The following is a 12,985-nucleotide window of genomic DNA, read 5'->3' as shown; positions in this document are numbered from 1 at the left end:
ATATATATAACTACATGCATGGAGATACATCAGTTTCGCATCTGCTTCACGAGGTACACTTGCCACACCTGTGTGACAACGGGTTGCCATGTCTGGCGGCTTTCTTGAAAGAATATCTCCTGCACGCTTTCGGTTATGTCCGCTGTATTGTCTGCGGTAGCGCCTTGGGAGGGAGTGTCTGAATGGATTTACGACGTTGCAAATTAAAAACTCGTGTTGCAAATCCATCTCTCTTACAATTTCAAACGATTCCCCTTATCTACCTAGCACCTAAAAAGGTTCTGTTGTTGGTATGGTTTGGCATGTAGCTAAAAAGCCGCGTTGTAGCTTCGGTTATATATCACCGGGAGTGTTGTGACCACAGGCAACCCGTTGTACATATACAGTAGATAGGATAGTCTACACTATATAGTGTATATAGTGGATACGATAGATTACAATATATATAGTAGATGGTTTAGTCTACTTTATATAGTGTATATAGTAGATAGTATAGTCTACACTATATAGTGTATATAGTAGATATTATAGTCTACACTATATAGTGTATATAGTAGATAGTATAGTCTAAACTATATAGTGTATATAGTAGATAGCATAGTCCACACTTTATAGTGTGTATAGTAGATATTATAGTCTACACTATATAGTGTATATAGTAGATAGTGTAGTCTACACTTTATAGTGTACATAGTAGATAGTGTAGTCTACACTATACAGTGTATATAGTAGATAGTATAGTCTACACTATATAGTGTATATAGTATATAGTGTAGTTTACACTTTATAGTGTACATAGTAGATAGTGTAGTCTACACTATATAGTGTATATAGTAGATAGTATAGTCTACTCTATATAGTGTAGATAGTATAGTCTACTCTATTTTATGTATACAGTGTATATAGATAGGGTAGTCTAAGTATGAGGTAGTGTGTGTGAGGTCACTTACCTTTGTTCACCATAGCTACATCGTCGGTCGTCTGTGTCGCAGTGGTATCCGATTTCTCATTTCCTTTGACATTCTCTACGGTGTTTGCTTTCTTCTTACCAGTGCCAGTGCCAGTGCTAGGCTCCCCACTGCTATTCACCTCAGAGCTTATGCTGACACCAGAGCTTATTCTGACACCAGAACTTATTTTGTCACCAGTGTCAGTTTTCGCATCGGCTCTGTCCACTTCTCCATCGACCGCCTTCTCGATCACGTCTACAGCTTCTGTCCTGTTTAGGCCTATTTCAGCCCCCTTTGTACTGTCATTTGGCCCTTCCTTTTGTGTCTCTGAATTAATGTCCATTGCTTGAGGTGCAGATGTTTCCTTCGTACCGCTCTGAAGTTCTTTGGCGTCCCTCGCCGCCTACACAAACATTTAGATACAATTCAGATATTCAATATGTGATACTTGGTATGCATTTGAGTATGCATGTATAAAGTAAAGGAAATTTAAAATATGTATGTATCTACATACATATAAGTGTGCATTGGAGTTTGCAAGTGAAAAGCAAAGGGAATCTAGAATATGTACGTATCTATATACATACAAGGGTACATGGTATGTATTTGAGTGTGCAAGTGTAAAGTAAAGAGAGTTGAAAAGATGTATGTATCCACATACGTATAAGCGTGCATTGGAGTATGCACGTGTAGAGTAATGGCAATTCTAACCGATGTATGTATCTACATGCGTATAAGTTTGTACTGCACACAGAACCAGCAAGAGTAGATCACCCACAATAGCTCATACCCACAAGACAGTCCTCATCGCGTATGTGTACACAGAAGCGCAGCAGAAGATTCCATATATATATATATATAGAGAGAGAGAGAGAGAGAGAGGTGCAGACACACTAGTAGGTCTAAATCTAAAGACACACTTGCACGACAATCTAGAACACTTGGCAAACTCTCACATTGCAGAAAATCTACGCACAGGACACGCCAACCCCAAACTAGTGCATAGGTGGATCTCAACAAGCGGTAGGTATGCATACACACCCCTGTGGACAGGGCATATCCTCAGATGTCACCACCAAATACCCAGGCAACAAGCGAGCCGTACGAGTACACCCACGCCTTACACACAAACTTAGATACTCTCATAACTACATCTGACAATACATACTCCGGACATTGCCACATACACAACTACTCACGCAAACATATACTCAGGACATCGGCACACACACAACTACACCTGTAAATATACACTCAGGACATCAAAACATTCACAACTACACCAGTGAATATACACTCAGAACATCGTCACATACAGAACTACACCTGGGAATATACACTCATGACATCTTGAGGTAAACAACATACAGAACTACACCTGGGAATATACACTCATGACATCTTGAGGTAAACAACTACACCTGTGAATATACACTCATAACATCGTCACATACACAACTACACCTGTGAATATACACTCATGACATCGTGAGATAAACTACACCTGTGAATATATACTCACGACATCGTGACATAAACAACTACACCTGTAGATATATACTCATGACATCGTGACATAGACAACTACACCTGTGAATATACACTCAGGACATCGTCACATACACAACTACACCTGTGAATATACACTCAGAACATCATCACATAAACAACTACACCTGTGAATATACACTCAGGACATCGTCACATACACAACTACACCTGTGAATATACACTCAGAACATCATCACATAAACAACTACACCTGTGAATATACACTCATAACATCGTCACATACACAACTACACCTGTGAATATACACTCATGACATCGTGAGATAAACAACTACACCTGTGAATATATACTCACGACATCGTGACATAAACAACTACACCTGTGAATATACACTCAGGACAACAAAACATACACAATTACACCTGTGAATATACACTCATAACATCGTCACATACACAACTACACCTGGGAATATACACTCATGACATCGTGAGATAAACAACTACACCTGTGAATATATACTCATGACGTCGTGACATAAGCAACTACACCTGTGAATATACACTCATGACATCGTCACATACACAACTACACACGCAAACGTATACTCAGGACATCGCCACACACACAACTACACCTGTGAATATACACTCAGGCCATCAAAACATACACAACTACACCTGTGAATATACACTCAGGACATCGTCACATACACAACTACACCTGGGAATATACACTCATGGCATTGTGACATAAACAACTACACCTGGGAATATACACTCATGACATCAAACATACACAACTACACCTGTGAATATACACTCATGACATCGTGAGATAAACAACTACACCTGTGAATATATACTCACGACATCGTGACATAAACAACTACACCTGTAGATATATACTCATGACATCGTGACATAAACAACTACACCTGTGAATATACACTCAGGACATCGTCACATACACAACTACACCTGTGAATATACACTCAGAACATCATCACATAAACAACTACACCTGTGAATATATACTCATGACATCGTGACATAAACAACTACACCTGTGAATATACACTCAGGACATCGTCACACACACAACTACACCTGTGAATATACACTCAGGACATCGTCACATACACAACTACACCTGGGAATATACACTCATGACATTGTGACATAAACAACTACACCTGGGAATATACACTCATGACATCAAAACATACACAACCACACCTGTGAATATACACCCAGGACATCAAAACATACACAACTACACCTGTGAATATACACTCAGAACATCATCACATACACAACTACACCTGTGAATATACACTCAGGACATCGTCACATACACAACTACACCTGGGAATATACACTCATGACATCGTGACATAAACAACTACACCTGGGAATATACACTCATGACATCGCCACATACTGTCAGGGCAACCCGCGTGTCGTACGTGTACACACACGCCTTGCACACAAACTTGTAGTGCAATCCATAGGCCAGCGTGGGCGAGTTATTGATCTTCACACAGTCCAGATGGAACCAGTTGTTGCACTGGTCACAGTACAGGTCGCAGTTCTTGCGCGTGCGCTTGCCCCCGCAGTAGCAGTACTTGTTCTTCTGGTTGATTGTGTGGGTTGAGTTCCACACCATGGCTGCTGGGTCGTACTTGGGAAAGAACAAGGCATTGACCTCGTCCTGATCAATCTCTACCAGATCCGCATACAAGTCTCCGGTGGTTGCGTACTTGTTGATGTGTGGTCGTTTAGCCCCGCCTTTCCCAGGTTTTCGCCGGGTTTTGGCCCGGGCTTTTAACCCCATGTCGGCATGCGCACCGGACCCCACACTGGTGTTACCGCTATCGTCTTCCCCCATACCTACCATATTCCCAACGCCGTGCTCTACCTCCACACCGTCCACCGATCCACTGACCGTCTCCCGTTTCCGTTTGGCCCCCTTTATGCCCCTAGGTCTGCCCATTAAGGCCCTTGCTTTGCCCCGTCCGTTCCCCGTACTACCCCCCATCCCATCTCGCATGCGCATGGGCCGTGTGCCAGCCTCACCCGCGCCATCGACGTCCACACTCGCACTTGCGCTCGAGCGGGATCGGCTACCTCGTGTATCTCGGTCGTTGGTGTCGTGTGTGTGTGTGTGTGTTTGCTGTGGTTGCTCCCGCTCATCCTCGTCGGACTCCATGGCGACACCTGAGTGGGTGTCGGTATCTCTGTCGGTAAGAACATCGGGTTGCTTGTCCTTTTGCGTGGCTGTGTGTGTCTCTGCACTATTGTTTACAAGAGATTCGTCTTGTTTGACCATTTGCGTGTCTGAGTGTGTATCTATCTCTTTGCCTGCCTCAGGGCTGGGTTGTTTGTCGTTTCGCCCGTCTGCGTGTGCACTGTCTGTTGCTTTGTTTGTGTGGGTATCGTCTGGCTTGATTCTCTGGGTGTCTGTGTGTGACTGTGCATCTTTGTCAGCAAGACCACTCTTCTGCGTGCCCTTCTCCTCCTTTGTGTGTGCACCTATTGGCTCTGCTGTGAGTCCTTCCGTTTCCTTGTCTATTTTCTCGTCTGTGTGTGTATCGGTAGGGTTGTCTGCAGGTGTATCCTTCTGCAGGTCCCTTTGGGTGTGTGTCTGTGCGCCTGTGTCTTTATCTACTTGACTATCTACGTGCATGTCGGTGGTCGTGCCGGCGCGTGTACCGGCATGATTGTCCAGTTGTTTCTCGGCCGGTGTGACAGTCTCTTCTTCTGCAGGTTTGCCACCTTCACCACTGTCCCACGTTCCTATACAAGTACTAGCAGGCGCACCCGCCTGCGTAGGTTCATTGATGTCCATCCTTTCATCCTCCTTTACCACCCCCTCAGACATATCCTCTACCACCATATCTCCTATGTGGTCGCCTGTCATATCAGAAGCTACTTCAGCCCCGTATGTGCCAGTCTTGTCCCCCAATTGTTCGGTACTATTTGTTTTCTCTGCACATGTAGTGTCTGTGTCTGTGTCGGTGTCAGGGTTGCTTTTGACACGTCCACAACTCTCAGCAGTGGTGCTGTCAGTCTTGTCGGCCGTCTGGGGTTGAGGTGTCAAGACACCTGTCGAAATAGTCACATCCCTACCGTTCCCAACGTCACTAGCTTTGTGGTCGTACTCAACAGCCCCCATCCCTTCCTCGCTGTCGTTTATTGCGGCGTTGTTGTTTATTCCACTGTTGTCGTTTACTTGTTTGGCCTCACTACCAGCATCACAACCTTCAGTGTCTGCCTTCTCTGCGGCGTTGTTGTTTATTTCACTGTTGTCGTTTACCTGTTTATCCTCACTATCAGCATCGGAAACTTCAGTGTCTGCCTTCTCTGTGGCGTTGTTGTTTATTCCACTGTTGTCGTTTACCTGTTTATCCTTACTACCAGCATCGGAAATTTCAGTGTCTGCCTCCTCTGTGGCGTTGTTGTTTATTCCACTGTTGTGGTTTACCTGTTTATCCTTACTACCAGCATCGCAACCTTCCGTGTCTTCCTCCTCTGTGGCGTTGTTGTTTATTCCACTGTTGTCCTTACTACCAGCAGCGCAACCTTCCATGTTTTCCTTCTCTGTGCTGTCTCTGACCTCAAAGGCGGTGCTGACATCGGCGCTGTCTGTATCCATGGCAACCGTAGCAGCCTCAGGCCCTTTTACACTATCCACCATGCCGTCACCACCATTTTTCTCTTCCCCGGGTACCTTCTGAAGTTGTCCCTTCTCGCCATCCGTTTCGGCTTCGGCCCCATCACCGACACTCTCCGCCACCTCGCCGTCCCGTTTCGTCCCGGTATCCCCACACTCTCCTACCACCTCCTTTCCGCTATTAAGCCGAGTCTCGAGCTCTTTCTCGGCCGTGTCATCGTCACCCTCGTTCTCACCTTCACCGACACTCATACACCTATCCTCAATTCCCGACACTTCTTCCGTCTCACCCACATTGCCATCCTTCGCAATACCGGTACATCCCGCAATTGGAAGCGAGTGCTGTGGTACGACTCCCACCCAGCCACGTGCTCGCGCCCGCCCACGTGCCAAGGGACGGCCGCGCTTACCTCTCGGGGTGGTCTTAGCCTTCACCACAGCTGCGTATTTGCCAGCATTCATGGGTGCATGGTTGTGTGTTGTAAGGAGTGTTTCTGCTGAGTTTACGGGAGGGCTGGTGTTTGCGCTCATACCTTCTCCCTCGTCCACGCCGCTTGTATCGCCCGTTTCACTCCCATGTGTTCTGGTATCAGCTTCTGTTCTATTTATAGCACTGTCTCCACTAATATCGCCCCTGATTATGCCACTTCCGTCTTGCTTCGAAGCCTTACGTCCCGTTTTAATTACGGGACTAAAAGCACCGACTGTGCCGGTTTTGATGGTTTTTCCGCTACGACTAACTCTGGTCTCCAGCTGGGGATCATATTCGGGGACAGTTTCGGCCCCGTTCAGCTGGAAGAAGGCCGTGCCTAACGTATTGTTTGATAGGACAAGTAGTACATATGTTGAGGCATTTAGACCAGGCAAATGTGGGTATAAGAGACACTGAAGCATATACCGTCTACTCACAACCACCTATGGCATAGAAACTATCCTTGCTATTACTCGTAACAGAAGTGAAAAGCGCGTCTTTTCGTTCGGTTGAATGCAGTCTTGCTTTGCGTACGAAACTTTTCAATCCAACTCGGAAACATGTGTCAGCAACTGGACTTCTGAGCCACAACCAAGAGTGCAAGTACACATGTACATACATATATGCTCTATCAAATTCAATACAAAGGTGCAAACTGGTCATAAGATACGTCTTTACGCCGAGCATAACTGAACTCAGAGGATTGCGCATTGGAGGACGGACACGTGACAACATCGCAACTCAATGGGTAGCGTACATAGCGTCATCAGAATGCGCACCAGCAATCATAAACAGTGGACTGAATAGTGAAGTACATCTGCATAGATTCACATGGAAAGTGTGCAGATACAGCCGTTAGTGTGTCTGTGCGTGTATATGCTCGATCCCGCTTGTTTGTAGGATCTGGTACAACACACCTGGTTCTTTGCTCTTAGTCCCCGTGCTGGGTTTGTCCTGTGTATCTAGGCCCTTTGTTTTGCCCCGACTCTCATTCACTACTCGCGAAGATATGTCGACCTCTTGTATGTCCTTCATTGGTCAATCGGTAAATGTGAAATAGATATTTTTACATGATATATATATATATATATATAAATAAGACATTACACATCCCAAACCCACACCTTTTGATCCTCTTTTCGCATCACAATATTTCCTATGGTATAACTGTCTTTAACTTTCAATTTCAATTTATCGATCCCAACTTTGATATCAGCTGACACATGCCCGTACACTCGCGGAGCCCTTTCACACACACACACTATCCCACACACAAAAACATCCACAATAACTCAAAAGCCCTCATACATACTATACACATACCTTCTCAACCTCTTCAGCCACCCCCATGTCCTCCTTGGCATGGCTGTTTCTCTCATTCGCGCTCAATTCATTTGTCGCCACCGCAGCATATCCCAACTTATTATCATCTGGTACACGCATACGCTTGCTAGATTCTAAATCTCCAAACGCATGCGACAGCTTAAGCGTGACATTGCTTTTACGCTTCGATGTACTACCTTTCGCCAGTTCAAAGGGATTTGAACCGATATATCTGGCTTCAGCTGATATCTGCTTTGCCCTGGATTTGTCCTGAGCTTTATTGGACTCTAAACTTTTTTTGTCGGTCATGTTGTCGCGAATTGCATTACCTTTAGTTTCGTCAGACGTACGTACCTTGACGAATACACCGACTAAGTTTCGGTCGTAACCAATTGAATTATAAACTCACTTGAGAAATTTTTACACTCCAGCCTTCACTATTCAAGCACTTTCCATATGCACAAATGCATATATCAGCCAAGCTACACTCTTGCTTTCGTAAAGTATGTTGTCCTGTCCCTCCTTCCACGAGTGTGTCCATATATAACTAGATACATACAAATAAATAGCTATGTATTGTGGATACAACCACACGTATTTGACGGTATTTACCATTTGTTTAACTTTAAATTTATTTCTCTCAAGTATTTGGCGCGCTTTTACGGAACTAGATTTGATTGGACACGGGAAACACGATTCTGAAACGCGTTGAGTCATATAGCGAAACACTGATAGAGGACTCGTAGAGTCATAAGCTCATGTGTAAATAGCCTTCTATGGAGTCATCAGTCCAGCCCTCAGGCCTCGCCCGATCTCAAGCTCTCAAGTCTCAAGTACGGTAATATGTTAATAATTATATGGGTGACACTCTAGAATTAAAAGGTGCACTAAGCACTTCTTGTACAATATGTATGTATGTATGGTGCATCCCTTGAATTTGTCCCAGGTCCGTTGCAGAACCACATTTGTACAATATGTAATCGAGGTATACACATACATATCCCAGAATGTCTTAGGTCTCTTGTCCTAGGGGTTTGATATTTACTATTAAATTACACATGATTTAATAAATGTGGGTTGTTGTCGCCATGTGTTGTTATTAGCTATGGATATCTTGTATTCTTTTTAACTATGAAATACGATTCTATTCAGATTGAAGTTAGATACGTGCTGTGTAAAAAAGGTGCAAATGGACGAGACCCAATGCGAGTGCTATATACATAATAGCTTTCAGTATTTATTGAATCTATAACTATACCAATGAGTGGTATTCTTTCTAAAGAGAGAGAGTAAATAAAAGATATAAAAGAGCTTCAAGCTTTTCCTTCCAAGCAACGTATTCAAATATACATCTAAATAGTGAAGATGCAATCAAGAGCATCCCAGCAATGAACCTCTAAATTTGAACGGAAAAAGCTATATATATATATATATATATATACTTATATACGGCAGTCAATTCGGCTACACCATCTCTCCTGCTTGCGTGCACATCGGTTGGCCTTCCTCGTCCAACGTCTTTGGTAGCGGCACTCGCGCTTGCGTTTGTCGTCGTCTCCATCATTGCGTTCCAAAAGCTCGTAACACTTTTTCGAAAAATGTTCATGTTTTCGCGCCCATTTGGCTTCTTTTCTTTGAGCTCTCTGGCATTTTTTACTCTTCCCGCGACTTGTATCTGCAATTGTTGTGCTGCTGCTACCATACCCCTCAGCATTTTTTAACCACATAGCAGCCACTTTCTGCTTGCATCTGCTGATTTTTTCCGCTCGGTTCTGATTTGCTTGTTCACGTCTGAGCTTCTTAGTCGCGCGATGAGTTTCTACTACGCCGGCAATTCGTGACCAAGCTGACCGAAGGATGGACATGAAGTATGAACCCTGTGTGGACATCGAAAAAATGTATGAGCATAACACTATACGTGTGGACTCCAATAAGTAATAGTAGAATATCTCGTGATACTCTATATAACATAATATGATACCAGCTCAAAGCATGGCATGTGTACCCACACATGTCTATATCTATATCTATATCTACATATATATCTATATATCTATATCTATATCCATATATATATATAGGTACATATATCAATATATCTATATATCTATATATATAACATGTATAACATGAATACACGAATAGACCCACATTGCTTCTAATTACCTTCGATACAGTGACAGCCCCATCCGTAGCAGTACCAGAACTTTGCTGACCATATTCCGGTGCGTTCTGATCACTTCCGTCATTCGCTTCCGTTGGTATGCTTTCAAAAGCAAGGTCATTTCGTAAGCTCTCGTATGCAGGTGGAGCAGACTCCGCAATAGTTGATTCGCGTTCTCGAGTGTTTGTATAAGGCGCAGGGGACGTTGGGGGGTACACGTACTGTAGCAGAATCAATGTCGGAAAAAAATGATTTGTAATCAATATATATAGGTATGGAAGTCGACCCTACTTGCAATGAGAGAAACCCGCACCACTTAGGCATAGACGCATAAATGCCTGAGACCTCCCATAAGGCTATGATATTCATAGCAGGGCATGTTACTAGATATAAAACCCCAACTCCACATAAACTCATTCTTCAAGAGTACAATATATATAAATATAAGAACAAGTGAACTTACACTAGAGATAGATAATAAGAAGTGAACTAACGCTGGACTCGGACACAGAACGCATCCTCTACACTGATAATATTACGAATAGAAGACAGAGAAAGAGAAGGCACATTATTCGAGTGCACAATCAATCAATTAGCAATCCAACATACATTAGAGTTAGCTGTTCTCGAGCCCCTGCATTGCGCTTCCGTATGTTTCTCTCGCATCTGACTACGAATTCCACTCTCCCCACATGTGTCGCAGGAGACCTCTAACTCATCTACCCGCTTACGCAGATAAAAGTTCTCGGAAACGTCTGATGTGCTGATGGGTGCAGAGCAGGCTGGGCAATACTTATCCTTAGATGACGATGATGATAGAGATAGATTGTTTATGCACCGAGCACAGTATACACTACCACAACAGCGTGTATCGCATGCGTCTATAGGTATATCACGGCATAACGCACACTTGACATTGAAGGATTTGTCTATAAACAGAAAAGAGACCGGCATATTATATTGTTAAAAAGTTGTAGACCGTTACAATTGTGAGCTCGTTAGAATTACCCTCGTCTTTTATATACAACTATATGCATCGAGTGTATGTTTTCAAAAGAAGTAGTAGTATTGGTGGACATGACGTAGAACAGTGTAGACTGTTGAGTGAGTTTTTTTAGACTGGAGCTTTGGAAGTCGTGGAAGTCTAAAGACAAAATAAACTATAAACTCAATAGCAGTATACGAGTCATAACTTGTATTAGTTATCCAATAATCTTACGCCAGACGTCTGAAAGAGGATATGACTCTTAATACACATTTAGTGAGTCATCGACTTCGTTACTCACTGTACACAGTTACACTGACCTCTTTTTTTTTTTAAACAAATGTATGCCTGATCGTTCTATGGTGCACACACTTAAGAACCGGGGTCTTGAGACCGATTTTGTATTACTAATAAATTTTTTTGGATGTCGGAAATTTCTGAGATTTGGAGAGTGCACCCCAAATGCAAAACTGCAATAAAAACCTTTTCAGCAAAATTGGACATAGTGGGTCTCTACTAGGTCCTGGACTTCTGTGGGGCGGTATATTATACCGCTCTGGGACATTTGTCACTCACACATTTATCGGAAGAAAAAAAATGTATGTATTGTCCGTAGGACTTATAAATTTATACCTAGGCTGTGGTGTAGGACTGTAGACTGTTGAGGTGTAACCTATGGGCCTGGCCCTGTGGCAGTATCCCGAGACCTCGAGTCTCCTCAGTCTTCATTCAGACCAGACGTCAGAGTTTCAGTGAACAGACCTCAGACCTCAGTACTTACGGTTTAAAAAATATACGAGTTCATACTTTTTTACGTTTACGTTCAACCTTTGTTAGATTCGGTCCTGTATTTTCTGTGAGGGTGCAATATTATATGGTGCAATATATAATAATGCGACTTCTAGTATATGTCGCCCATATTTATTTATCTCATAATATGTAGGTGACCCTTTCCTGACTTAAAGGTTATAACGTTTTTTTGTGTGTATTTTTTGTTGAAATATTTAAACTTTTTAGTACATTTACGTACAACGTATACGCTGCAGTGCCGAACTAGTCCCGATCACAAGAGCCGTAAGCCGGTTAGCAGCCGTCTATTCGCACAATGTTTCTAAATAAAACGTCACACGTGCACTCATCGGCTCGGTGTAGCACTGTCTTATCCCACCGTGTGAGAAGTCTCTGCGCTCTTATTAGTGTACGGTAACTACTTACTGATAAACACAATTAAGGTCACGATAGCCTCCAACATGCCTAACTGGAGAGGCATCCGTGCGGTAGCAGCCGGGGCAGGTCTACATGTGACTCTGGGCACACTCTACTGTATAGGCAATCTCTCGACATACTATGTAAGCTATATATGCGAACACGATGACAACTGTTCCTTCCCAACACCGGGACATAGATCTGAAGAATACACCCGATTGCAAGGCAATATGACCTGGTTAATCGCACTTGCTGCATGCGGACAGGGCACTACTATGTATCTGGGGGGCGAGCTAGAGAGTCGGTTTGGTCCAAGAATAATAGCGCTTACAGGAGGGTTGTTATCCTCTTTCGGGGTATTCCTGGCGGCGTGGGGTGCAGAAACCTTCATCACACTCCTGTTGACCCAAGGAATAATCTTTGGGATGGGAATTGGCCTTGCATATAGTTGCCCTCTGGTATGTGATTCGTAAAATATAGCTTCTGTGTGTAACTAAACTAAGCGTATGGTATTAGATTGACTGTGTGATGCCCACCAGTCGTTGGTCAGTATGCATATCAATTAACACAGACCCACACACATATACACACACACACACACCTATATATATATATATATATATATATATATATATATATATATATATATATATATATATATATATAGTAGTAGTAGTAGTAGTATAGTAGTGTGTGTG

At 43.2% G+C, this 12,985-nt stretch overlaps 2 protein-coding genes across 2 annotated transcripts in view; both read right to left on the bottom strand.

Annotated features, from left to right (window-relative positions):
* Nucleotides 1-8,241, bottom strand: part of SARC_05033 (hypothetical protein) — a gene marked incomplete at both ends in the record, with an annotated part of 10,059 nt that extends 1,818 nt beyond the window's left edge. The window contains 5 exons of the mRNA XM_014301121.1: nucleotides 69-178; nucleotides 951-1,353; nucleotides 3,906-6,946; nucleotides 7,527-7,638; nucleotides 7,933-8,241. Coding sequence (XP_014156596.1) covers nucleotides 69-178; nucleotides 951-1,353; nucleotides 3,906-6,946; nucleotides 7,527-7,638; nucleotides 7,933-8,241 — 3,975 coding nt within the window. The remainder of the gene's footprint in view (nucleotides 1-68; nucleotides 179-950; nucleotides 1,354-3,905; nucleotides 6,947-7,526; nucleotides 7,639-7,932) is intronic.
* Nucleotides 8,242-9,047: 806 nt separating this feature from the next.
* Nucleotides 9,048-11,122, bottom strand: SARC_05032 (hypothetical protein). Its single transcript, XM_014301120.1, has 3 exons — nucleotides 10,706-11,122; nucleotides 10,099-10,317; nucleotides 9,048-9,809 (listed from the first exon to the last, which is right to left on the bottom strand). The coding sequence occupies exons 1-3, from the start codon at nucleotides 11,048-11,050 to the stop codon at nucleotides 9,375-9,377; spliced, it is 999 nt and encodes a 332-aa protein (XP_014156595.1). The 5' UTR covers nucleotides 11,051-11,122; the 3' UTR covers nucleotides 9,048-9,374.
* Between the last annotated feature and the right edge of the window lie 1,863 nt (nucleotides 11,123-12,985).

Source organism: Sphaeroforma arctica (assembly GCF_001186125.1).
Source record: "Sphaeroforma arctica JP610 unplaced genomic scaffold supercont1.306, whole genome shotgun sequence".
In the NCBI taxonomy this organism is placed as follows: domain Eukaryota; class Ichthyosporea; order Ichthyophonida; genus Sphaeroforma; species Sphaeroforma arctica.
Note: the sequence above shows the minus strand (reverse complement) of the source record. Positions and strands in the feature narration are given on the sequence as shown.

Excerpts from the sequence above, each read along its gene's own strand:
- SARC_05032 (XM_014301120.1), bottom strand. The coding sequence starts at position 11,050 with ATGCCGGTCTCTTTTCTGTTTATAGACAAATCCTTCAATGTCAAGTGT. Across the intron at positions 10,318-10,705 it reads CGAGAACAGCTAACTCTAAT|TACGTGTACCCCCCAACGTC; the intron begins GTATGTTGGATT and ends ATTCTGCTACAG. Across the intron at positions 9,810-10,098 it reads GGGCTGTCACTGTATCGAAG|GGTTCATACTTCATGTCCAT; the intron begins GTAATTAGAAGC and ends ATGTCCACACAG.